General features: G+C 48.1%; 1 protein-coding gene across 1 annotated transcript in view; it reads right to left on the reverse strand.

Moving 5' to 3' along the window:
- Nucleotides 1-9,084: 9,084 nt before the first annotated feature.
- Nucleotides 9,085-24,744, reverse strand: part of LOC119177157 (sal-like protein 3) — a 156,304-nt gene continuing 140,644 nt past the window's right edge. The window contains exon 2 of the mRNA XM_037428557.2: nucleotides 9,085-17,511. Coding sequence (XP_037284454.1) covers nucleotides 14,078-17,511 — 3,434 coding nt within the window. The 3' untranslated portion in view covers nucleotides 9,085-14,077. The remainder of the gene's footprint in view (nucleotides 17,512-24,744) is intronic.

Genomic DNA, 24,744 nt, shown 5'->3' on the forward strand with positions numbered 1-24,744 from the left:
TCACGCAATGTGTGCTCAGTTCTGGTTCGTTGTTCACGGCGTGACCTGCCTGATGCACCCACCACTTTTCGACGAAACCCCGTACATTCCTGGGTACATTATTCAAGCTCGTAAGGAGGCTACTGCTATCACATTGTATACCAAGTTGCGACTGTCGTGTTGGCGTGGCCCCGCTCTTTTTGTTGTTGTTGTTCTTTGTTTTGCATGCCACCCAGGCACCTCGTTGAACCCTAGACGCCCGTTCCTTGTACGGGCAGCCGTATTCCTTTCGCAAAGAGCACCTATCGGCGTTCTTTGCACGCGGCAAGACGCCCGAGGTGGTGCCCACCATGCACTGGAAACCGGCGCAAGCGACGCATGAGGAACAGCGTTGGCTGCCACCGAAGCAGACGACGCATAATGTGCACCTCGTTTGTCTCGCTCAGCATCCATTGATTCAAGGGCTGATCACAGCGTGCTAATCGGGCGTTGCAGCCAGGGCGTCTCCATGGCAACAACACCACGACGCACGCCGGCGTCGTGGACACTTGTCGCGGATGCACGAATGGCAACTGCTGGTGGCTCTGCCGACTAGCTGCTCGTCCGCTGACCAGCTTTGTACCGCTATTACGCTTAAGTGCTGGGGCCTACGAAGACAACGAAGTGACTGCAAGGGTTGCGCCCTTCTGTCCTATAGTGTTTTAAGAACTCTGCACTACGTCAAGATTAAACAGGAAATCAAAAGTACCAAAAGTACACAGCCAATAAGCAGCGTGAGTGCACCATCACGGCCATTAGCCAAAGCCTACAAACAGTGTTTACTGTTGGCGTACGAACAACGGCTTCAATAAACAGCACAAAACTGACGCACCTTGTTAGCGTAAAACTGTACCGTGAATACTGTAACTTGTTGCATATTTTGGCTAGCTCTCTCGCAGTGATTGGGTGCTGCCCTGAAAAATAGTCAAAGCCAAGAAATATATCGTCAGTTGATTCTTTGCATCGATTATTGGGTATGTGCATATATGTAGATCGCGTATGTTCAAGTAACAGTTCTGACAGATGACAATAGATGACAACATTCTTTACGGTGGATCACTGGTTACGGTCTCGGCCACTAATCCTATAAGCTCACAGGTTCGGCCTCGGCCGCTGCGGTCGAAGTTCGGTGGTCGCGAAATGGCATAGGCTTATCTACTGTGCGATGTGAGTGCACGTTAAGAAGCACCTGATGGTAGATATTGCCTGAATCCTCCACTACAGGATTTTTCATAATCATATGGTGGTTGCGGCTCTTAAAACTCCCGTTATTATTATTATAGAAGACAATACATCATTGTCATCCGTTCACTGCGATTTGTTCGAGCCTGCAGGTTTGTTATGTTCTCTGCAGCCTGTACTGTTATACGCAGTATTTAAATACGTGGCATTTCTTAGCGAACAAAATGCAGTTTGAATGTTTCTATTTATATTTATAGTCGTTAACGTGTACGCTCTCTCCTGGCCATCTCAACAATGTTGTATACACCAAAATCGGCATAGGAGGACAGGGATATATGGCAAAAAAAAAATTGCAGGTTGCGGCATGGATAACCTTAATTTCCTGTTACTTGCACTGTGAAACCCTTCCCTACAGTTACGCCCCGCCGCGGTGGTCTAGTGGCTAAGGTACTCGGCTGCTGACCCGCAGGTCGCGGGTTCAAATCCCGGCTGAGGCGGCTGCATTTCCGATGGAGGCGGAAATGTCGAGGCCCGTGTGCTCAGATTTGGGTGCACGTTAAAGAACCCCAGGTGGTCAAAATTTCCGGAGCCCTCCGCTACGGCGTCTCTCATAATCATATGGTGGTTTTGGGACATTAAACCCTACAAAGCAATCAATCAATCAATTCCCTAGAGTTACGAGTGCGCACACCATAATCTGCGTACCACGGGCTATGTCATGCGGGTATGCTTCACATGTGATTTGGTCGGTGCCGGAGAGAGCGATAACAAACTTTGGAAATCCTAACACAATAGCGTGCAGGAGCGCGTGTCGCAGAAAATCAAGTGTCGGCGTCAGCGGCATTGTTCATGGGTGAAAAATTGCGATGGAATGAAAAAATAAAATACGAGGTTTGAGCCTAAAATGAACCCAGCAATTATTCTCGGAAGTGCAGCTTAAAAGCATAGCGTCACGAGAGTGTTTGAAGCTGCTTCAGAAAAAGACTATATACAGGGTGTTTCAGCTAAAAAAGCACCAAGCAATAAAATCTTATGAGTGCCACGCGTCTCCAGCTAGCGCAGTATTGTTCTTAGCTGTATGTAGCATGTCAGAATATTTTTGTCCGCCAAGCAAGATAATTAACAAAGATTGCCTAATGAACTTTTTAAATACTGACTCTAGAAAAAAAATCAGTACAAAACTTGAAGCTCTTCTCCAGAAATAACAAATTTTGAAGTTACGGTAAGATAACAACGCTGTTAATTTTTTTTCGAGGTTTTGTAAGTGCGCGAAATTAAAAAAAACTACCAGGTGATTGCCACCTAACGCGCCGCTTTGAGTGCCCGTGCAAATGTAAGTTGAACAAATTAGCCAAGGCTTCTCACACGCGAAGATCGCTTGAACTGCCTATCGGTGACTATGATGGACATTAAGCGATGATTGGATGGTACCAATAAAAAAAAAGGGGGGGGGGGCGAAAGAAAGCAACGAAGACTTTGATGAAGAAGCGGCTGCCACGTGCATTGCGATACGAGACTGTAGGCAGCATTCGGCGCAGCGCAGATGTTTTTTTTTCTGCTTCTTTTCGGGCAAACAATAAAAATGATGGTGGGGAAGAAGGTGACATTTTGATAAAAGAACAATATCAAAAGCACGATGAAAAAAAAGCGTCTGCGCCGAGCCGAATGCTGCCTCTACTACTACTACTACTACTACTACTACTACTACTACTACTACTACTACTACTACTACTACTACTACTACTACTTCTACTACTACTACTACTACAAAGGAGTGAACGACCCAGGCCTAAGGAGTTCACTCCTAAAGGAAGCGGCTTAAGTTGCTACTTGACAGGTTTTGTGTCGCAGACTTCAAACGGCCACTGTCACGACGCCTTTCCTTCTTTCCTTTTTTACGCATGAGGAAACCTCTCCTAATTGAACCTTGTGTCCTAGCACTAGAGCTGACTTCAATCATGTATTTATAAATTGCCCGAAAAAACCAAAGCCACCATAACCAGGGTCAGAACATCAGGAGCAATGGGAGGCTGCTCTGTGCAGCTCGAAACCATGGTTACAGCTCCGGACAGTCAGCTGGGCCAGAGGGGTGGCCAAAGCACAGAAGTGCCCGGCCACCAAGAGCCCCGTAGGGAGCACGGCACTGTGCCGTGCTCCCTACGGGACTGCAGAAATTAGGTGCCTTTCTCCTCTTCTAACCACTACCACCACCACCTAGCAAGAGAGAAAGCAGGATGACAACAGGCCTGGGGCCCGTTGTCATCCTGCTTCCTCTTCCCCTCCCACACCACCCTCAAATGATCCTTTCATGGATCAATAAAGTTATTTACCTACCACCCTGCCGCCTGCTTCACATGAAATCAATTCCCACAATGCATCGGATCTGACAAATTTCAGAGGCGAAGCTCCTCTCAGTCTAACCTTGTCCTGCGTCAGTAGTAACCAGCAGTATCAAACAGACAGGCAGAGACAGATAGACAAACAGACAGACGGACGGACGGACAGACAGACGCACAGATGGGCGGACGGACGAAAGCATGGACGGACGCACGGATGGACGAACTGATGAACGGACAGACATACCGAAGAACAGACAGACAGACACACAGACAGACAGCCGGACAGGCAGGCTGACGCTTCGCCCCACTCATCATCATTCACGCCATGTATATGTTGTGATTTTTTTCTCTGTTTCTTGCAATATTTTATAACATTTATCCCCATTAATACCATTACAACAACATAGGCCAGCTGGCTGGTTTATTATTAGATAACCTCTCTCTGCCTTTACTTGAAGGCCCATGTGCTCGGATTTTGGTGCACGTTAAAGAACCCCAGGTGGTCTAAACTTCCGGAGCCCTCCACTACAGCGTCTCTCATAATCATTGGGACGTTAAACCCTACATATCAATCAATCAATCAATCTCTGCCTTTACGCCACATTTTCCCGTCAATTGAGCCTCTCATTGAAACGATCCTGAAGGGAACAGTCTACAAACGTTCTTGTAAACATTTTCACATTATCCTCAAACATTTCGATAAATAAACAGTGAAATTACTACTGCCCAACGTATCACTCACGCGCCGTGAGGCGGCGTCAAGGAGGTATACCTAGAGGCCAAGAAAACTTCTGAGGATCTATCCATACGCTTGTCCGGTAGGCGACACGCTGGTCAAGCTTCCCTGCACCTAAAAAAGGATATTGCACAATCCTCGCTGCGTCTGGAGACAGTGAGGAGCTTTGCTGGGCAGTGTCGATACGGTGCCTATAAATGCGTTGACTTGCGCTTTATTATTATTATTATTATTATTATTATTATTATTATTATTATTATTATTATCATTATTTCAGCCTAACGCATTGTCTATCTAATGAAATTATACAGCAAAGCCTATAGTGGTTGACATAAAAGTATCAGCATTATGCACCGGCACCCGCCGTCATCTTCGTCGTCTTTTACATGACCTGCTTCGCTCCCAGAACACGTGCGCCGATTTCTCTGGCATGGGATGCAATGACTTTGTTGGGTGAAAGAACGAGTACAAACAGAGACAATGAAAAAAGAACGATAAAGAAAGAGGTAGTAAGAAAGAGAAATCCTTGGCGAGGTGGGATTCAAACCGGCGTACCTACGATCCGAAGGCGAGCTTCGCAACAGCTTGGCGAGCCATGCACGCTAGCAAAGCATAGCATAGCATAGCAATGGGCTGGAAAAAGGAAGCGAGCGCAAATCGAAAAGATGTGAGGAGACAGGAAAGGAGGGGAGAAAGTAAAACACAGCTAGACAGAAATAAAGAGGAAAGTAGAAAAAGTAAGAGAATAATAAGGAAGAGAGAAACATGAAGAATGATGAAAGAAGAAGTATACAGGGCTAGAAAGAAAAAGAAAGGTATGAAGAGCGAGAAAGAACGAAATACATAAGCAGAGAAATACAAGCAAACAGAGACAAAAAAGACACAGAAAAAACATAGTGCTGAGAGAAAAGGAAACAAAGAGAAGCAAAGAAGGCCTCCCAGCTCCGCACTTCATTCTGGCTTGGCAGCGCTAGCGTGAAGGTGCCTTCAATGGCCCTACTCAAATAACGCTAACAGGTCCACAGCGAAGCTTTCTGAGCCTCAAGGCAGAGTAACAATATTTTTACCACTATTTATTTCTCTCATTTCTACCTGGTACTCCTCCTCTCATCTTCTCACCATATCTTACTAACTTATCTTACTAACTTATATCGCAGACGTGTTTGCCCTTCCATTAGTGTCCCCAAAACCCAATACTTCGCGCATGAGAGTGCTGAAACTTTCACATGAATAGCTATCTTCCCATTCAATTAAAACATGCTCCGTCATTTCATTAGCTTTCCCACAGCAACCACCTTCACTTCTATGCTAAATATCACTTTCAAACTACGTTTCCTAACGCAACCGAAAAGCGCTTTCCTTTGAGTGATCATAAGCTGCCTCCCTATTTGTTTCGTCTTCACCCGTCCGGCAGTTACTTTGTAACAAAGCTTTGTAACAAACCTTCCCCGCCTCCCTGACTTTTCGTATTATGATATTTGTGCCCATATCGCTTACACTGCCAGCCGTATACTTGCCCGTGAGTCGCCTAATTCTTTTCTTCGGCTGTGAGTCAACGCTCCTCCTCTACCAGTACCGCAACACTTTTTCTTTCCACTTACTGACCTTCATATGTATTAGCCGCTCTTCGAACCTAATTTTGCCCTGTACGTTTGTCGACTTAAAACTTGCCAATACCATATTGCCATTTGCAGTTTCATTTGTCGTCTCTCCGTGAGCACCCAGTCCGAGGTGTCCGGAAGGTATTTAGATTCACGTCCTCCCTGGTTGACCTCTGACTTCAGGCACACCGTCAAGCATAGCCCGGCGAAAATTGTGGAACTCGCTCAGACTCAATGAAGAAATATATCTTGCACTTTGCCTTCCCTCGGACTCAGACTCATCAAAATTTTCCTGATCCGGACTCGCTTGTACTTACACTCACGAAAATTTTCTTAAACCGAACTGACCTTTCAGACTCAAACTAACGAAAATATTACTCATCCGAACTCACTCCAACTCGTAACTCGTTTTGAGTCGGAGTGAGTACGCATGATTCGGCTCATAGGTCTGTTGGTCCAGAATTGCCTTTTTCCATCATGGTGTAAATGCTCTTTAACAACAGTATCTCACGTAATCTGTGCTCCTATCAGGCGTTTTATTTTATGTAGTACCTTTGAATACGAGTAGTAAGTGGTTGCAAACCAATAGGGACATTTTTTTAAAGAGATGACAACGCAATATAAATTTATCAAGAAGATTCTTGGAAGAGTTGGCGGGAAGGAGTCCATGGCGTTCCTTCACGTAATTCCTGCCTCTGATCAATAAATAATAAAATGGTGAATGAACAATACTGTTTTGGAATATATGTGAGTAGACGTGAGCGCAAACGTGAATCTAGATAAGGCTGACAGCACCCTGCCGCGGGGGTCTAGTGGCTAAGGTACTGGGCTGCCGAACCGTAAGTCGCGATTTCGAATCTCGGCTGCGGCCGCTGCATTTCCGATGGAGGCGGCAATGTTGTAGGCCTGTGTGCTCAGATTTGGGTGAACGTTAAAGAACTCCAGTTGGTCGAAATTTCCGGAAGCCTCCACTACGGCGTCTCTTAATCATATGGTGGGTTTGGGACGTTAAACTCCACATATCACTCAATCAATAACGCTGACAGTAATACCGAAGATGAGTAGATAGGGCCTGGAACCATCACAACTGTCTTGTGAATTATTTTAGATCGGATAAACTGGGCGATATGTTAATGACTGCTTAGGAAAACCTGTTAACAAAAAATCTAGATGATATGAACGCACATTTAGTTGGGCATGCCTGTAAATGCACATGTTATGTGGCCCCGTTTGAAGATACAATGATTCTTCGCAATTAGCTTTACAAGAGCAAATGCGAAACCAATCATATCACTTAAGAAGAAGGCCACCATATTAAGAAATTATGTGGCAAGGACTTAGACAAACATTTCTTCTTCTTTTTCTGATGCCAAGCTTTATCTTCTAGTTTCGGCTATCAGTTTTCTATATTCAAAGGTAGGCTAAAGAGTATTTTTTTTTTCATTTTTAACGTCATTCTCCTGTCTTTCACATACGATTCACTTGGGTATTTATGAGCGCAGTCTTTACAATATTAAACCCATTTGTCAGCGAGCGCTTGCCTGCTTGTATGGCGTCTCTTCCATGCTCATTTGTTAGTCTGTTATTCTAAATTTGGCTGCAAACCAAGTAAACCGGAACGTGATATCATCGTTCACACTACCATTGCCTAGAAAGTGCTTCAAACTTCGAATGGTTTATTTTGCGCACTTGTATTAACGATATTTTTGCGATCTCAACGAAAGAGTATACTTTCCGTGCAGGTGGTGTTAGTGCACCATCTTGACTATTCATTCACCGGAAAAGCAGTGAAGGCGCATCAGTGCATCTTGAAGGGTACGGGCGCGTGTGAACGCCTGTGGCTTGTTCGCTTGCACACGCGTCAGCGAATTCAACACACATTTCCTTCTTGCTTTCTCTTCTCTCTCTATTTATTGGTGTAACACATTTGCTAGCGATCTGTACCGCGTGGTTCTATAGGCTAAGCCGGCTCGCAAAGTGTTTTCCAGTGTTTGCCTTCTAAATATAAAAGTTGATTGATTGATTTGTGGGGTTTAACGTCCCAAAACCACCATATAATTATGAGAGACGCCGTAGTGAAGGGCTCCGGAAATTTCGACCACCTGGAGTTCTTTAACGTGCACCCAAATCTGAGCACACGGGCCTACAACATTTCCGCCTCCATCGAAAATGCAGCCGCCACAGCCGGGATTTGATCCCACGACTTGCGGGTCAGCAGCGGTGTACCTTGGCCACTAGACCACCGTGAAGGGGCTAAATTAAAAAAAAAATGCCAACCATAAAACAGCGGTACGCCCTTTTCTGTTCAACCAACGCAGTGTGTCTGGTTAAGTTGTTTTTTTTTTCATGTCCATTTTCCCTTTACCTCGGTTAATATAGGAATCCCCTCTGGCACATACCCGCCTAAATGATGAACGGCTTTATGCGGGTATGCCCAGCACGCGACTGGGGGTGGGTAGGTAGGTAGGTGATACTTGACAATGAAAGCTATATGCCGGCGAGGTTTACCGTGCGATGTCAGTGTCAGTGCACGCTAAACCCCTATATATATATATATAGAAAGCTATATGCCGGCGAGGTTTAATATATATATATATATATATATATATATATATATATATATATATATATATATATATATATCCACTTTTCTTTTTTCTTATTTACATTCCATTGGTTCTAATAACTTCCCCTGTACATTCCTTGGCATTACTGTCTGTTATATCTCATTATTGTGTTAAAACACGGAAATACGAGCCCTTAAGTATACACTTCTCTCCCTTATATATATATATATATATATATATATATATATATATATATATATATATATATATATATATATATATATATATATATACGTGTGTGTGTATGTGTGTGCGTGCGTGTGTGTGTGTGTGTTCATGTTTAGCAAGCGAGGACTATCATACCTTTAATCTCCGAAATACTTGTGTAATTTTTTTAGTGTCACATGTCGCCTTGAAGTTAGCGCACAAAATACGATCTTTACCTTAGCGAATATGTCCACTTATAAGTGATTAGAACGCAGTAATTACACTGTTAAGCGAGTTTGATCTTCGAGTTCCATAAATGTTTCAATCATTTGCGTTACGAGCAATGTCAACGGTGAATCCCATATTGCGGTATTGCCCAAAAGACAGTACGAGAGTGTCCTATAGGCAACACGAAACCTTTACGCAATTGTAAGTGCAGTTGCCACTTTTTAATGTTATCCATTTATTCTCTCTATTTTAGACATCATGACTCTTCAAACATGCATCCACTTTTTTTTCATATGCTGTATCCACCTAACAAGCACAGCGTGTATAAAAGCCGGATAAGATATTTAATTTGATAATTTTCTACTCCGAAAAGCTTTGGAGAATTACTTACATTGTGAGACGGTCGCACTAGCAGGTGATGAGCAACGGATAACACATATAGACCATAAAGACAACATTCTGATTGTCCCATCAACATTCACTTTCTGAAGTTGGTGGACAAGGCAACGTCAAGAATGAAGACAACACAACGAGTTTTTTCCCGCTCGACCTCCGTCTAAAATTGAGTTTTATTTATCGCTCGGCACGATGTATTTCCATGGCGATGTCCTCGTTTGTTTTATTCTGCTGCCTCCTGGAGCGTACAAAGAGAGGCCGCTGGAGGGTGTTCACAGATACATGTGGGGTGCCAGGAGGGCTCGAAAACGTTGGGAAGATAAGGTGCCTGAGCACAGCTCATGACTTTGCCTTCCAAGGTAATGACATCTCAGACTTTGCATGCACAGCACAATGTTCATCCCAGACACGCAATCCATTTGACATATTTCTAGCCCCAGCGCGCAACTCCTAGCGCATAGCGCATGAGGAAAAGAACTCATTTCTCTGCTATTGTGTTGAAGTCGTCATAAAGCACTTCCATGTGACATAAACGAATATCAGAAGCACAACAAGTAAATATTGTAAACCTTGACACTGCTTGTTATACAATGGGCCAGACTCAGCATTGTTGAGAGCTGTTGAGAATTGTGTCGCAATCGTCACATCTCGGGAACCATGAAATTCACCACGAACTTGTCTCCAGTTGACCGCGTCCGACTGGCGACATCTAATAAGGTTAACGTATATTCATGCACGCCATTTCATGCTTTCAATGAGTGAAGAATTTTGATTCAGATTATACATCTTGTGCGACATTTGTGATATACGTAACTACGCCAAAACAAATATGGGTGAATAGGTAAAATTGTTGTTGTTTTCTTTAGAAAAACGCAGACTGCTCGTAAATTGCTATTATGCAATGAGTCCCTGAGAGAAGAGGCCATCCATAGTTCAATTTGAACGACACACCAACCGTGTCTCTTGGGCTTGCAATTCCCCATTTTTCGCGGCAAGGCGACGTAACAGACTGTTCGTATTGTTCCTTTCATGGTCCCTTCGAGCGACTTGCAGGAGTGAACATGGCAGTTTGACTATACAAGAGTGAATGTGCGTGTTCGCGTCGACAACACTCACAAATGAAACCGAGGCACCTTGACAGAAATAACAGCGTCTCAAAACCAGCTATCGGCACTGCGCGACACGAGGGAGGTCAGCCAGCAGTGTGAGTGGGGCAGGGCAAGGGTAAAAACATGCCGAAAACTCGTTGGGTACAGACAGACTGTTTGCTCCGAGTCACGCAGTTTGATCGGTGATGATTCTCTCGCAAGCCCACGAGCGTTCCCTTTAGCTCCTTGGTCAGGCGAGCAGTGTTCCGCCAGGCAGCGTTGACAACCGCTACAAGTGTTACAAAAATAGCTTTCTCCGGAGTGTTTCTGTTGACACGATGGCTGGCGGAGCACTGCCCCAAGGATGATCACGTCCGCCTGACGTAATCATTGAAAAAAAAACACACACACACAAAACGAATCCCCCCTTGTCGATTAAAAATACAGCACGCAACGACGGTCAGATCGAGGACGGGGAGGGGGATGTGTCAGATTTTGGACCACAAAGTCAACGAATGCACGCCACTGGGATAGGAAAGAACACTGCCGCAGTCCACCCGCGGCGTCGCTATGGAACCCTCAGGGGGAAGATACGTGACGCCACAATTCCAAACGAACAACACAAAAGGTAATATAAACGTGGCTAACGAAAAAAGAAATAAGGCATGCGCACGCACACTGCGCGCTTTGGAGAGAAAAAAAAAAATAAAGATGTGCTGAGTATTACACCGTGTATACAATTCGCATCACTCCTTGCAAGAAAAAAAAAAAGGAACGGGTGGAACGAACGCCAGGGAAAACGCTTCGGTTTACCACCTTCAGACACACACGTGCGAGAAAGTACAGCAACTCCGCAGCACGCCAGCATTTTCACGAAAACCTAACTCCAGAAAAGCACAATACCAGAAACAAAAAGTGAGCCTACTTGGAAGGAATAAAAAGACATCGCTACTTAAAAGAAACGACGCAGAAAGTGAACAGAATCGGTACAAATGGTCCTTTTGGATATGCCAGTAAATCGCGCCAAAAACGCTCCTATCACGGGACGCAATGCACGCGAGACTAGCATGCGGAGTCTTGCATGAATAATGTCTAAAATTAGAGAACAAAATACTATTTCTGCTTAACCACCAGCTCGATGGCGTTAAAGTACCCCGCACGAACGGTGAGCTTGTGACTTAAACATGCGTGCAGCAGCTAGTACTATTCTGGTACCAACCAGGCAAGCGATGTGACCATAAGTGAAACAGTTACGAGCCACAGGGCGTTGACCTTGCGCAACTTCGCAGGCTAACTACCGGGTCAAAAGAATGCTAGTTTATTTGTAAATCTCAATTAAGATTATGGAGGCAACTATAACTCGCAAGATGCCACGTAAAGTTCTTATCCCGTTGAACATTTCAGGTTAGCTTCTGTCACGATGAAATTCTAAACAATCAATTATATCAGAACAATCGTTTATAAAGTAAACGAAACAAAATTATGCAATAGAATCACAAGGGCCTTTCCGGCAAGCGGCGCTAATCACAAACGCGTCGTATTTTGAGATTCGTTTCTGCGTAGATAAACTCAGGCTTCGCTAATTTTATCAGTTTCGACTTTGGTAAAAAGAGCGAAGTTTTTTGAACGCGTATGGAGGAGTGACCACGATGTTAGAATAGAAGGCAGGCGTCCTCGCAATGACCGAAAAGATGGAAACATATTCAGTAGTAGCAGCACCCTGCGTTATGACCCGACGTGTGCGGTGTAATAATAGGAGTACTCAGACGATGATGTCACGCATTATTGAAGCACAAAAAGAAAAAAAAAACACTTTTAAGTTGCCATGCTTTGGTGAATTGTTCGTTTCTATATTCAAAATGCGAGGAATATTGAGTAAATGTGCACGTACGGCAGCTTCACTTGCTCACGTAACCAACTACTATAGGGAGACCTGTCCGCGATGTTTCATCTAGTACACTAATGTCACTTTCGTTGCGCAAACGTGAACGAAACCACGCACGGCGTGTCACTAGCGGCTTCATTTATGCTACAAGATACGTTGAAAACACTGAATTTTGTACCGCTGAGATGTTTTGCCGTTTGTATGTGCTACCTCATCCGATTCGACAAGCTTCACGCTCCAACGCCGCTGCTTACATCGAAGTTCCAAGCGCTATGGTATAGGTCGTATGACAATGTTCGCAGTGTATACCGCTACAGCCTTTGACAAAAATGTTATGACTTCCAACTAAGCTTAACAAGTCGAAGGCAACATTTTCCGATTAATGTAGACAGCACTAGGTCCTAAAAAACGACGGGAACCCCTACAGGACTGAAATAGATTTGTGGAGAAAAATGCAAGTTATGCGCAAATTTTCGGCTTCGCTTAGCCTTCCGCGATGCGACCTGTACTTGGTTTCTCCTAGCTTCAGTGTACTGCGCCCAATGCATCAGATATCTCAGTGCTGACATCGTTCCTGAACAAAAAAAAATATTATTATTATTAATAACTGTTGACCGAAAACTGAAGCAAGCTTGGCATAAATTAAACAGAACTAATATGGCCGCCTCTGCCAATGTAAGTTTTGTCTCGCGGAAAATGCTGTCGCTAAACAAAATGCAATTTCAATTACACTTTTCCCAACACTGTTAAGTAGCCGCCAGTGTGGCTGGTTTCTCTTGACGAAACTTGAGATGACTAAATAATGATGTTCGCGAACAAGAAAAGATGAGAACTTTTTTTGTTTTCTGTTCGATAGCTCAAGGCTCAAAGTCTGTTTTTTTTTATTAAACACGAGCCCAAATAGGCGGTCTAATGTGAGACGATGGCGTTGCCTTACGCACTTCCGAGTGTGTCTCTGTTTTTTTTTTTTTCTATTGTTGGAGTTCTGCGATTTAGGTAACGTTTAACAGCTTTCCTAGCTCACATCGTACACCTAATATCGCACGCTTTGTTCCTCACTGTAATCTATGCCCTCGCGCCTGTGGCTTCAACAACGCTGCAAAGAGCATCTCGAAGAGAGTACAAACAGTGGCTGGCGATGACACGTGATTTGTTGGCCTTTATGTGCCGGTTCGCGGCGTCGCCCGAAGCACGTGCACATTAGCGTGCCCAGTGAGAAACCAAGAGGGGGGAGGAGGCGGCAGGAGTTCACGGGGTCCGTCGAGCGCTATGCCTGAACAGGGACGGCCCAGGGCTTGGATAGGAAGACAGAACAACAGGGAGGAGGTACGGAATGCATCCGCTTGCGCGTGTGTGTAGCAATGGAATGCCCAGTGTATTTTGCCGTCGTAGAGCATGGCGCGCGTGGAGGGGAGGTGTGGGGAACGCGTTACTCAAAAAGGGCCAGGGGCACCACACATATCACAGCCCAGGTATCACTCGCGTGGTTCCCCCGGCCCTCAGCTGGTGCTGTGCCCGACGGCTGGCTGGCGCCTAGGGGCGTTGGGGAGGCGAGGAGGAAGAGGGGGGTGTTGCAAAGCCGCACCGCTCGGGCGGCCCCTGCAGAAACACTGTACACTCCAGGGCTGCGCCAAGGGCTGCGACCGACGAGGGCCGAACTAATGAAAACGAGGTTACACAAGGGGAGAAAAACAGTTTCGGCAGTTCGGGAGGTGCACTATCACAGAAGACATAACCAACTCGTGGATGAGGGCGAGACAATAAGTTACGGGGAAGGGCCACTTGGGCTACAGGAATTGGGAAGGGCATGGACTAGGGGTGCGGGCGGCCTCAGACGGCCACGTTGTCAGGCGACTGGACCTCCAGTTCCTTGCGATGGTGCGCTTTGAGGTGAGCCTCTAGCTCGAGCGACGAACCGCAAATCTTGGCGCACAAGTTGCAGGCCATCTTCCAGGCCCAGGCGCCGTTGTGGGGCTCGGCCTCATCTCCCGGTCGGGGCTCGGTGCTGGCGCCCTGGATGACGGAGATCTCGTTCGCCTTCGGTCCCAGCATGCCATTCAGGTAGGCCGGCCCAAGGTAGGGGTAGAAGAGCTCATGGGGTGGCGGCGGTGGCGGCACGAAGTCAGCCTTGGGCCCACTCAGCAGCGATGGCAGCTCAATGGACATGCGGCGGCCGCGACGCGAACTACCGTTGTTCCACATGTGCGTACCCATGTGCACCTTGAGGTTGCCTTTGGTGGTGAAAGCGCGGCCGCACACGGAGCACTTAAAGGGCCGGTCACCAGTGTGTGTGCGCATGTGGATCTGGAGAGAACTAGAGCTCGAGAAGGGCTTGTTGCACACGTGGCACACGTGCCTTGGCAAGCCAGGAGGTCGCCGGGGCGGCGGCGGCCCACCCGGCGGCGCAGCCACCGGTTCCACCCTCTTGGTCCGATTCTCGTCGGGGCTGGCGCCGGGTCGCTGATCAGCAGGGCTCGAGGAGCGCCCGGGACTGGGTACCGGGCTCGGCGCGCTCGCACTCGAGGTAGGGGTGGCTGCGAACAAGGTGGCCGGCAAATCTCGGATCTTGTGTGTCAGCATGTGCTGCTTGAGGTTTCCCTTGGTGGAGAAGCCCCGCTCGCAGACGCTGCATTTGAACGGTCGCTCTTTGGTGTGGCTCCGATAGTGGATCTCGAGAGCACTGTTGCAGGCAAACGTCTTGAAGCATATCTGGCATGTTGTATTCGGGCGGCCGGGCGCGGCTCCAGGAAACGGCAATCCTCCCAACGGCGGAGCGGCAAAAAAGCGACCAGAAAAGTTGTCCGCTGGCCGACCTAATAAGGTTCGCGGCGTTAGATCTAGCGGACCACCGTTCACGGGTGGTGAAGTTCCACCAGATGGCGAAGGCGCTCCTGGAGTTGATCTTTCATCACCAGTTGACAGTTCAGATCCTGCTCGCGGTGAAAATGCCGGAGACCGTTGTCCAGCTTCTGGCGTTCGATTAAAGAGAGGCGACTGTTCGTCGTAGCGCCCAAAACCAGAAGAAAGGCCTATTCCGAAAGGGCCGAAAGGTAATGCTGGCACTTGCAACGACGTCTTGATGCCCTTAACCTGATTTTCAAGAGCAGCTAATGACGTTAGTTGCGACGGTGGGCGCTCAGGACTCAGAGGCCGCAACAGAGGCTGCGGAGAGGGCGACCGCTCCTCTTCTTTCTTTTGCTCAGGCATTGGTGAAGAAGGAGAAGTTGGAGGTGGTGACGAAGAAGTCTTTGGCGGTGGCGTGGGCCTCTGTGAGGTTGTTGAGAAACTTTGCGTCGGATGCAAGCTTTCTGATCCATGCATACGGACGTGTTGTTGCAGAACAAGAGAGTTAGTGAATTGTTTGTGGCAGACGGGGCACTTGTGAAGTACACGTAGCGGTGGTTTGACCCTATGCACTCCCATGTGTGTCTTAAGATTTCCTTTCGTGGTGAACGCACGACCGCATATTTTGCAACGGAACGGCCTTTCACCGGTGTGTGTCCGGTAATGCATCTGCAGAGCACTGCGGCAACTGAGCACACGATGACATATCACGCATTGGTTCGGGTCACTCAGCTTGTGCTCAATGTTGTCGACCAGTTGCTGCAGCTTGGATGTCTCAGACGGCCTCGTCACCTCCATGAGAGTTTCCCACGAGTTGTCGTTACTTCCAGGCTTCGGCAGCAAGTCTTGGTAAAACGCGGGGTCCGCATGTAGTGGCACTGCTGCGTCCGCAGGCGTCGGAAGCGCGGAAAAGGAGCTGCTCATGAACGATCCCGCTGAGGTGAAGGGCATAGAGTCATCAGCGGAACCACTGATGCCGCCGGAGTCTCTGTCTTCGTCCGACGCCTTGTCTTCTGCATCATCCTCTGGCTCGGCTTTAAGACTTAAAGGGCGTTCTCCCTCCAGCGGTGGAGAACCCATTGATGTAGTCACATTGGTCGTTTCAGTACCAGGAGATATGCTTCTGCTGCCCGTGGCTCGTAACGCCAGCGTCCCACTGCAACTAGGTCCAACAAGATCATCGGGTCGTGGCACTTGGGACCCTGCTTTGACCAAGACACCCAAAGGAGCAGTCTGTAGAGCCAGTGCGGGTTGTAGCGACGGTGGTGGTGACGACGTGGCGCCGGACGGCGATGTCGGGCTGCGATCCCCGGGAGGCTCCAACGGCGGGAAATGCTTGTCCAAGTGCTCCGGAACAGGATGCGGGTTCATTCGCACGTGTGGGTACTTCGCACGGTGTCTTTGAAAGTGCACCTTCAGGTTGCCCTTCGTTGAAAACCTGTTCCCGCAGACGTTGCACTTGAAGGGTCTTTCCCCGGTATGGGAGCGGATATGGATTTGCAGCGCGCTGTCGCTGCCGAACACCTTGCCGCAGAAACGACACCGGTGGCGCAAGTAAGCCTCGTCGGGCCGGCCGTCCTTCCTGCGCAGACGACTCGGGTCAGGAGAGCCGAGGCCATTTAGCAGAAACGAGCCGCCACTCATGGTGTCCTGCAGCGCCTTTTCAGTGTGCCGCTGCAGAAGCTCAAGCGTGTTGGGCTCGTCCGGTGGCGGCGGACCCACGGGCGGCGCAACCAGCAAGGCACCGCTGGAGATAGTTTCCGGTGGCGGCTCAGCGGGTTCAGGTGGTGCAATCTCTTTGGCGGCCAGGTCTACCGCGGTGTTCGGCGGCGGCGGGGTCGCGTGTGTCTGCCCCGGGGCATCTGGACTGGGCTCGGTCCGAGGCGCCGGTGGTGGCGGTGGCGGCGGAGGAGGCGGTGTCGGTGTACTGTCCGCCGCCCTGGTCAGGTTTACAGGAAGCGTTGGTGTGGCACCCACGTACGCCTGCAGTTGCTGAATGATGTGGAGCTGGACGACTTGCTGTTGCTGCAGCGCCATCAGCGCCTCGTGTAGCGCGGCTATCTCAGCAGGACCTCCAGCGCTGCCGTAGGCAAACTGCGCCACGGCCACCTTGGTGCTCTGCAGAGCCTCCAACGCCACGTGCGTCGAAGGCAGTCGCGCAGCTGCAGCCACCACCAGGGGATCCTCGTCCACCTCGGCCACGTCCGACGTTGATTGACGGCCAGCCGCATCGTCATCACTGCACGATAGCCGACTCGGTGTGCTGCCTGGTAGCCCCATTGTCTCGACACTTGGGCAGCACCGCTTGTGTGCTAAGAAGTGGTCGAGAGTAGGAAACTCGGCACGGCAGCGGCCGCACACGTGCTCGTCGTCGCTGCTCTCTTCCTCGCCGCCAGTGCTGCTCCCACCTCGGCCCGAACCTGCACACAAGACAAGGAACACCTGTAGTCAATGGAAAACATCCGAAATTTTGAAAAGAAAGCACTGCTCGTGTCTAAACGACGGCATTAAAACAAGCTTCTCATCAATCAGTACTATCGGCGATTTTACGCAGAAGACTTATTTTTTGTAAATCCTGAAACATTCTGTATCACTGATTTTGAAGAGTTCTCTAAGTGCTAATATTACAGACCTGACTACACGCTTACAAGATGAACAATGCTCCTTGTATGTTATATTTCATGCTGAGTTGACGCCTAACATGGACATGAAAAGGTGCAGTTCTCCCTTCCCAAAACCCGTACCACCAATTCTTGACCATGCAGAAATAAAAAAAGTCGGCCGCAGTCTGGGAAGCCCCAGATTTGGAATCTTGGAAGGGTGTATAACGTCGACTGATAATTAGCTACGAAACACCCATCTGTAGCCTTCAGCATTGCGTGAATGCTACAGATGTAGACAAGTAGCTGGAATACAGATATATCAGTGGAACGGTAGACAGATATACGAGCTCTTTTAAGGACGTCCATCGAATGTTATAAACTCAAGGGTATTCGAAACACCGGTGATTATGTCTAGCTGAATTCATGGCTGCAGAAAACATCAAGTTAGTGCAGTAATCAACAACAAACAATTCACGAGGTGGAGGAGGAAAGAAAGGAAGTAATGAATGGCAACAAACAATTCACGAATTTCAATTCTGCTAATCACCTCTTCGAGAACATTAGCGAATATGATGTATGTGCGAAAATGAAGCTGGTAAGTGGTCCCTGTATGTTTACTAGCGCATTGTGAAACTATCGCCGATTTCGAGGCGTTTGTTCCGAGAGTAGCGACGAAATTTTGCCCACTTTCCATTTTGTTGAAACGTCTCCTTCAAGCACCGTAGGAAATACCGATAATACTGGTGCTCATTATGAGAACGAACACGCTTTTCGTCGAAAGCGAGGCACGTGCACCACACGGTCAAATTATTTAGTAAACAATTGACAGCGTGGTACAGGACACCATAAGCTCTTCGTTGTATTCAACAAGATCTGGGCTCGGAGATGATACCACTAATTGCAAACTGACACCCGGAACGTCGAGTGTCCTTGTCACCTTCCTACTCCCCTGCAAAGGCTCAGCTTTGAAAAAAGTCAACAGTGAAGCTTCTAACCGCCAGGCTAAATTACGCAAATGCTCATGATTGATGACAACACAATATCACCACCTTTATTATACGCAATATCACAAAGAAACTACTCTTGACAGCCTCCAAAGAACAGCTCTTCGCGACTCGCGCATCAAAAACACATGGTTTCGTGCCTACAAGTCTCCGTGGTAGCGTTGGAAGTTGGATGTCGCGCTGCTAAGCTCGAGGGAACGGGTTCGATTCCCAGTCACGGCGGCCGCATTCCTAGGGAGCGAAACGCAACTAAAACACATGCGCTTTGATTTACGTGTGCGTTAAGAACCCCGTGGTCGAAGCTAATCTGGAGTCTCCCACTAAGGCGGGTCTCAGAATAACATCGCGATTTTGGCATGTCAAACCGAAGTAAACATTATTTATATACCAACTATGCCCTTTATGTGTCTGAGATAACGTTGCGTAGTCTGGCCCACATTTTAAAAATAGATGGTGTGTAAAGCGAGTCCTTCTTGTAGCAGGTAATAACGCGCGCTGTAAACATGTTGAGCGTTCACTAAGCGTCTTCCGGCATGGCGATAGCATGCCTGTCAGGTAAAGAGAAAGACGCGGAAACCAACTTTGGGATCCATGCTTCCTCGGAATAGTTTCTCGAATACCTCGACCTTTATTCATCTGCGATAGTAGCCTAACTTGATATTACGCGATCTCCAGGTCTTGCATACCTCGAGCAAGACGCTAAGGTAGACAAGACGTGGGACGCCACAAAGCTGATACACCAGATGTCGACAAAATAGACAAAGAAATATTACAGGCGTAGTAAAAAAAAATGCTCTTGTCAGTTCAATCAAGCATGGTAAATGTCTTGAAAATTTCGGACTCAAGTGTAAACTCAGGTTTTCCGAGCGCTGGCCTCGAAATTATCACTCCAGGAAAATTCTGCGTTGACTGGCTTGCCTTTTGTGTATCGAATTCGTAATAATTTTGTAAAAATGGTGACATAAGCAGGGTAGTTAATTGCGTATAACTGCAGGCCACTAACAGCGGGTCAACCTTCACCCGTTTGTTTGGAAGCCGCAATCTTTGACGAAAAGCGTCACGTCCACAACAACATATCACGACACACAGACTGGCAGCATTGATGAAAAAAGCTGGAGGAAAGGCACGGAGGTCACGCACGCATAAAGAACAAACGATATTGAAAATATTATTTAACACTGATTAGGAAAAGGCCTCCATGCTGACACATATGCTGATCATGAATTTAGACCATCAAAATACATGTAAACGTTCCCTGCGTGCATAAAATTGTCAAAACAAGATGTAAGACTTTTTTGAGCACATCCTCATCCTACCTCTCGCACTGTACCTGCAGGCCACAACAGCCTCCGACAACGAACAGCTAAGAGCCTTCGTAGGGTGCGCTCGATTGCTGAGCATCATCACCACCATCAGCCGAAATACGACGCCCGAGGCCCTTTTTCGTTTTGACGATCACGGCGCAAGTGACGTTGAACGCACTCAGGAAACACAATTAGGCGGCACCGGCTCTTTTTCTTTTTTCTCCTACACCGAAGAAGATGCCAGCGCAAACCTTCCTCCGGCGCCTGGCATCAAATAACCGTGCGAGGAAGCCATCTCCGGGGAAGCGCCCAGGGCATCTGCACAGTCGTATACGAGTGGAATTGTGATTCTCGCGAGCGGGGCTCGCGATCGAGACGCCGCCAGCAGCGACGCGAATGAATGCACATACATATAGATGTATAGAAGGTGGTGGGAAGCAGGCACAAACCGCTCATGCCCGGATGACAACAACAGAAGCAGCAGAATAGAATAACACGCGCGCCACCTCGGGCCACCGCCAGCGCACTATCCATCCGCAAGATTGGTACGCTTCCCGAGACGCCGGGAAGGCTCCCCCGTCCAATGGGCTCGGAAGAGTCGTCAAGCGCGTTACTCCGAGGCGGCGCCCAGCCTTCAATATTTCACGTGCGGAGAAGTGATGCCGCGAACGCTACGGCCACAAAGCGCGTATAGAGCGGCAACGGGTTGCCCGCTTTCTGGGGAACGCCGAACACCGTTAGCGAAACCCGTGCCGCGCATACCCAAGCAGCCCGGCTCGCTACTCGGCCTCCGCCTCCTCTTCTATCTACGCGTGTGTGCTTGTTTTCATTCGCACTGATATTCTTCTCTTTCTTTTTTTCGCTTTCATTCACTATGGCCAGTGGTTAATGCGTTCTTTCGCGTGGCTTGAGTCGAAGACGGGGAGGAGGGGTGCCAAAGCATAGGGAATGTAGTTATGATATCAGAATGCGATCGCCAGAGCAAACAAGAAAGTAGTATCAGTCTCCGAGCGGGTGAAAGTAGATCAAATAATCGAGAACCGGGGCAATCTGAACACTGCGCCTTAGCAGCAGCTTTTGTGCTCGCGCTGCAAGGAGTTATAGGGGTCGGATGGCGTCCTCAGAGCGGCCGCCATCTTCGCTGTGCTTCCTCCCGCGAAGAAAGAACCAGGGAGACCTATGGGATGCCGATATACAGTTTCAGTCTTTCATCGAGCATTCACGTGTCTTCATTAGCCTTCCCGACGTCGATGGTTTTCGCGAGGTCGTATGCTACAGGCGCGCGTCATCGACAGAAAGGCGAGGCGGCACGGACTGCAGATTGGTTTGTCGCTATTCCACGGCATGAAGCCAATGAGTGTGGAACATGACACTGTTGGAAATCAGAGGGGGTGGAGTCGACTCCTGCAAACTTGAGTGCACGGTTCTGCAGTTCAGTTGTGAAGTCGCGGAAGAAGGTAATGACAAACTTATGGCACACGCCTTCGGTATGGTTCCACCCGTTGTTACCTTATTTTTATTAGTAGTAACGGCACAACACGGCGACTAACGAGAGAAAATTATCTTGGCGGCTACTTAAATTCATTCCCATTCAAGCAATTCTTATTGGAACACCCTCTACCCTAGTACCTATCAACCACCAAGGAGCTTTATTGCAGCGCTACTGATATTGAGGCAAATTGCAAAACTAAACTATAGCTCACACAACAAGCGTATTGACTCCATACGAACTATTACGTTCCTCGGATTCAAGTGTATATCATCTGACGAAAAGCAGCTATATATATATATATATATATATATATATATATATATATATATATATATATATATATATATATATATATATATATATATATATATATATCAGGGGATGAACTTATCCCCTGGCGAAGGGAGGACCCGTCCTGAAACACCGAAAAAAAAACGGAAGGCGATGGGATTATACCATAGATATACGCGAGTGCACAATACCTGTGTGTACAGCCTACTTATAACGAACGCTGCAGAGATAAGTTTCCCGACATAGCATCGCTTGTCTGCTCGCGCCTTATCACTTCACTAATCCAAATATCTGACTCAAACGCCGGGTGAGGTGAGTTTTCGGCGTTGCGATGGTGACTCACCTCGCCAGGCCTTAAACTGCTATTTTCAATTTGCCATATTAGCAACTATCATTAGAAAGCATTTCAAATATATCGTGCGATGCTGTTCGAGGTATGGTTCTTACGGCAATGCTCGCTTAACCACGCGTCGAAAAGATGTCGATCACATTGACAGATTTCCTCAGGCATCGTAAGGAAGGAGGAAGCTTAAGCCAGAGCTTGCCTGTGGAGTCACAATCAGCAAAGCAGTACAAGACCGGTGGACCTTCGGTTTCTGCGATTTTTCGTATATTAGGAACTGAGAAGCGTCTTCGGCAGTACAGATCAGTGGCAAACAAACACGGCGAAGGCACTCGCTTTTGTTTTCATCGTTTCTCGCAACGCTTACCTTACACGCCAGAGCTGCTGTATAGCTCCTCTTTCTCGAGTCCCGCAGCCGTTGGCCTCTCGCGTATGATGCTATCTGAGCCACGTATGCAAGCGAGAACTCGGCCCTGTTAGCTACCTAACGCGGCAAGGAAACTTTTCTTGTTTTCGTAGCCAAGAGTCGCCTTATTCAGATTCAGTTCGGCAGATCACACACTCTTCCTAGGCTCGTCACTGTTCTTCGCTGCCTGTTTACGCCAAATCAGCCACAGAGCGATCTCGGTGGCACATGCGACGCTGACAGTGCGGTGGGGAGCTTATAGCGGGATCGGGAAAACGGAGCGCGCGCGTCTCAAGAGATAGACATCGCCAGAGACCAGAGCGTTTTCGGTCAACCAGGCCCCGCCGACGTGTCCTGTGCGCACACAAAAACATGAGCGGCAGACATGACAGAGAGCAGGCCACCTCATCGCCACGTGACCGAACCGCACATCGCGTTGTTTAGCGGGGGGGAAAATACAAACGTGGCAAAAAGAGCCGCAAAATATATTCGCCAGATTAAACATTTGGCCGTTGTCTTGGCGGCAGATCAGTCGCGAGGCACGGCGCCCACGTGACAACCAGATCGCCAGCAGGCGCGCAATATAAAAATGAAAAAAGGGGAGCTGCCGCTATTCGAGATAACGCTTTTGCGGCCGTGCCTCCACGACGACATCTTGAGTAGACAGCCTTACACATTTAACGTTTTTATCAGCAAAGACACGAATGTAGCGTAGCGTGCGGCGTCTCCCGTCGACAGGAGCGGCGTGACTCCAATAACGGGGCCACGACAGGCATAAACCTCCATTTGCGAGCGGCCGCCTCGGCGGCGCTAACACGACGCTCATATTGCGACCCGAACGAAACTCCTAGCACCGCTTGCTCCGCACTCGCGTTCCGGCGGCCCGGCTTCTACGACTGTTGTGAACCTAAGGCACATTCCGCGGCCTGAAGGCGCCTGTCTCTGAACCTGTGCACTTGAATAGAAGGTAAAAGCTTAATTGTACGCCAAGCTCGGTGAAAGAACGGCTCCGCCTGAGTCCCCTGCTGTTTGCGCAGAGCTCCTACGCTAACGAAAAGACCCCCCCTTTACCACCTGTTCGTGCACGTGCGCCTGCGTGCTTTCACTTGCCCACGGGAGGCGGGCGCGCACGTCTCGCTTTTCAAAGGGGAACTCCGGTACATTTGCGACCAAACTGTCATACTGCTGTTTTCGAATAGTATCGACAGTCCTGCAAAAGCTATAGGGTGGTTCATTTTACCCAGGCACTCGCCAATAATTTTCATCGAGCAATAAGCGACGAGTCAAAACAGATACCGAAAGAGGGAGCTGCTCCGTCATTTATGTGGGTATCGGATGACGTCATGAGAATCCATCGCCGATGACGTCACGCGATCCACTACACTCCGCCACGGCTGGCCAGGGTGCAAACTTAGCTCACGCGCCTCATCTGATGCGCGAAAAGCACGTTGGAAATGTCATCCGACACGGAATCAAGCTGTGCCGCAGCTCGTCTGAACTTACCAGTGACAAGTTCAGCGATGATTGCAGTAACTATCTGAGCGCGGAAGCGCCGCTTTTTTTTTTTTTTTTTTTCGACCCGCCAGCGCGTGAAGCACCTGACATGCCAGAATAGATTTCCTCGTTGCTCAATATTGCAAGACCCGACGTGAACGGCGACTAACACGCTGTATGCAGCTGACGAAACTGAACTGTGCTCGCGTCGTCGTCGCCTCGTAGAAAAAAGCGCGCGCTGCATTCGTCTGCTGGGAAAGGCGGGGTTTTTGAAAAAAACGTAGGCCCTTACGTCCCATACACAGGGCGGCCAGCGTTGACAAGTGTGGTTCCTGAATCGGCTACCATTTTAAAATTTCTTTTCTAAAAAACTAAATGACTTGCCATTGTATAATTTGGCACATGTAACCACTATACCGACGAGAACACATGTTCAAAGTTTTATTGAAATCAGAGAATTTAGAAAAAACACCGAAGTTCCCCTTAAAGCGATAGCTTTAATGAACTTGTTTCGCAAAATGCTAGCATCTGCACCGCCGGTTGTACGCGAAAAATCATGTCTGTGACCAGAAAATCGAGAAAGATGCAAATAAAATAAACCATCCGAGTGTGGCTCGAACCAGGGCCGTTGGCTTGGAAAGTAGGTGTTCTACCACAAAGCCATGCACCTGTTCGGAAACACAGTGACAAAAACTTCCTTTGCCTGGAAATGCAGA

Source organism: Rhipicephalus microplus, chromosome X (genome assembly GCF_043290135.1).
Source record: "Rhipicephalus microplus isolate Deutch F79 chromosome X, USDA_Rmic, whole genome shotgun sequence".
Taxonomy (NCBI): Eukaryota; Metazoa; Arthropoda; class Arachnida; order Ixodida; family Ixodidae; genus Rhipicephalus; species Rhipicephalus microplus.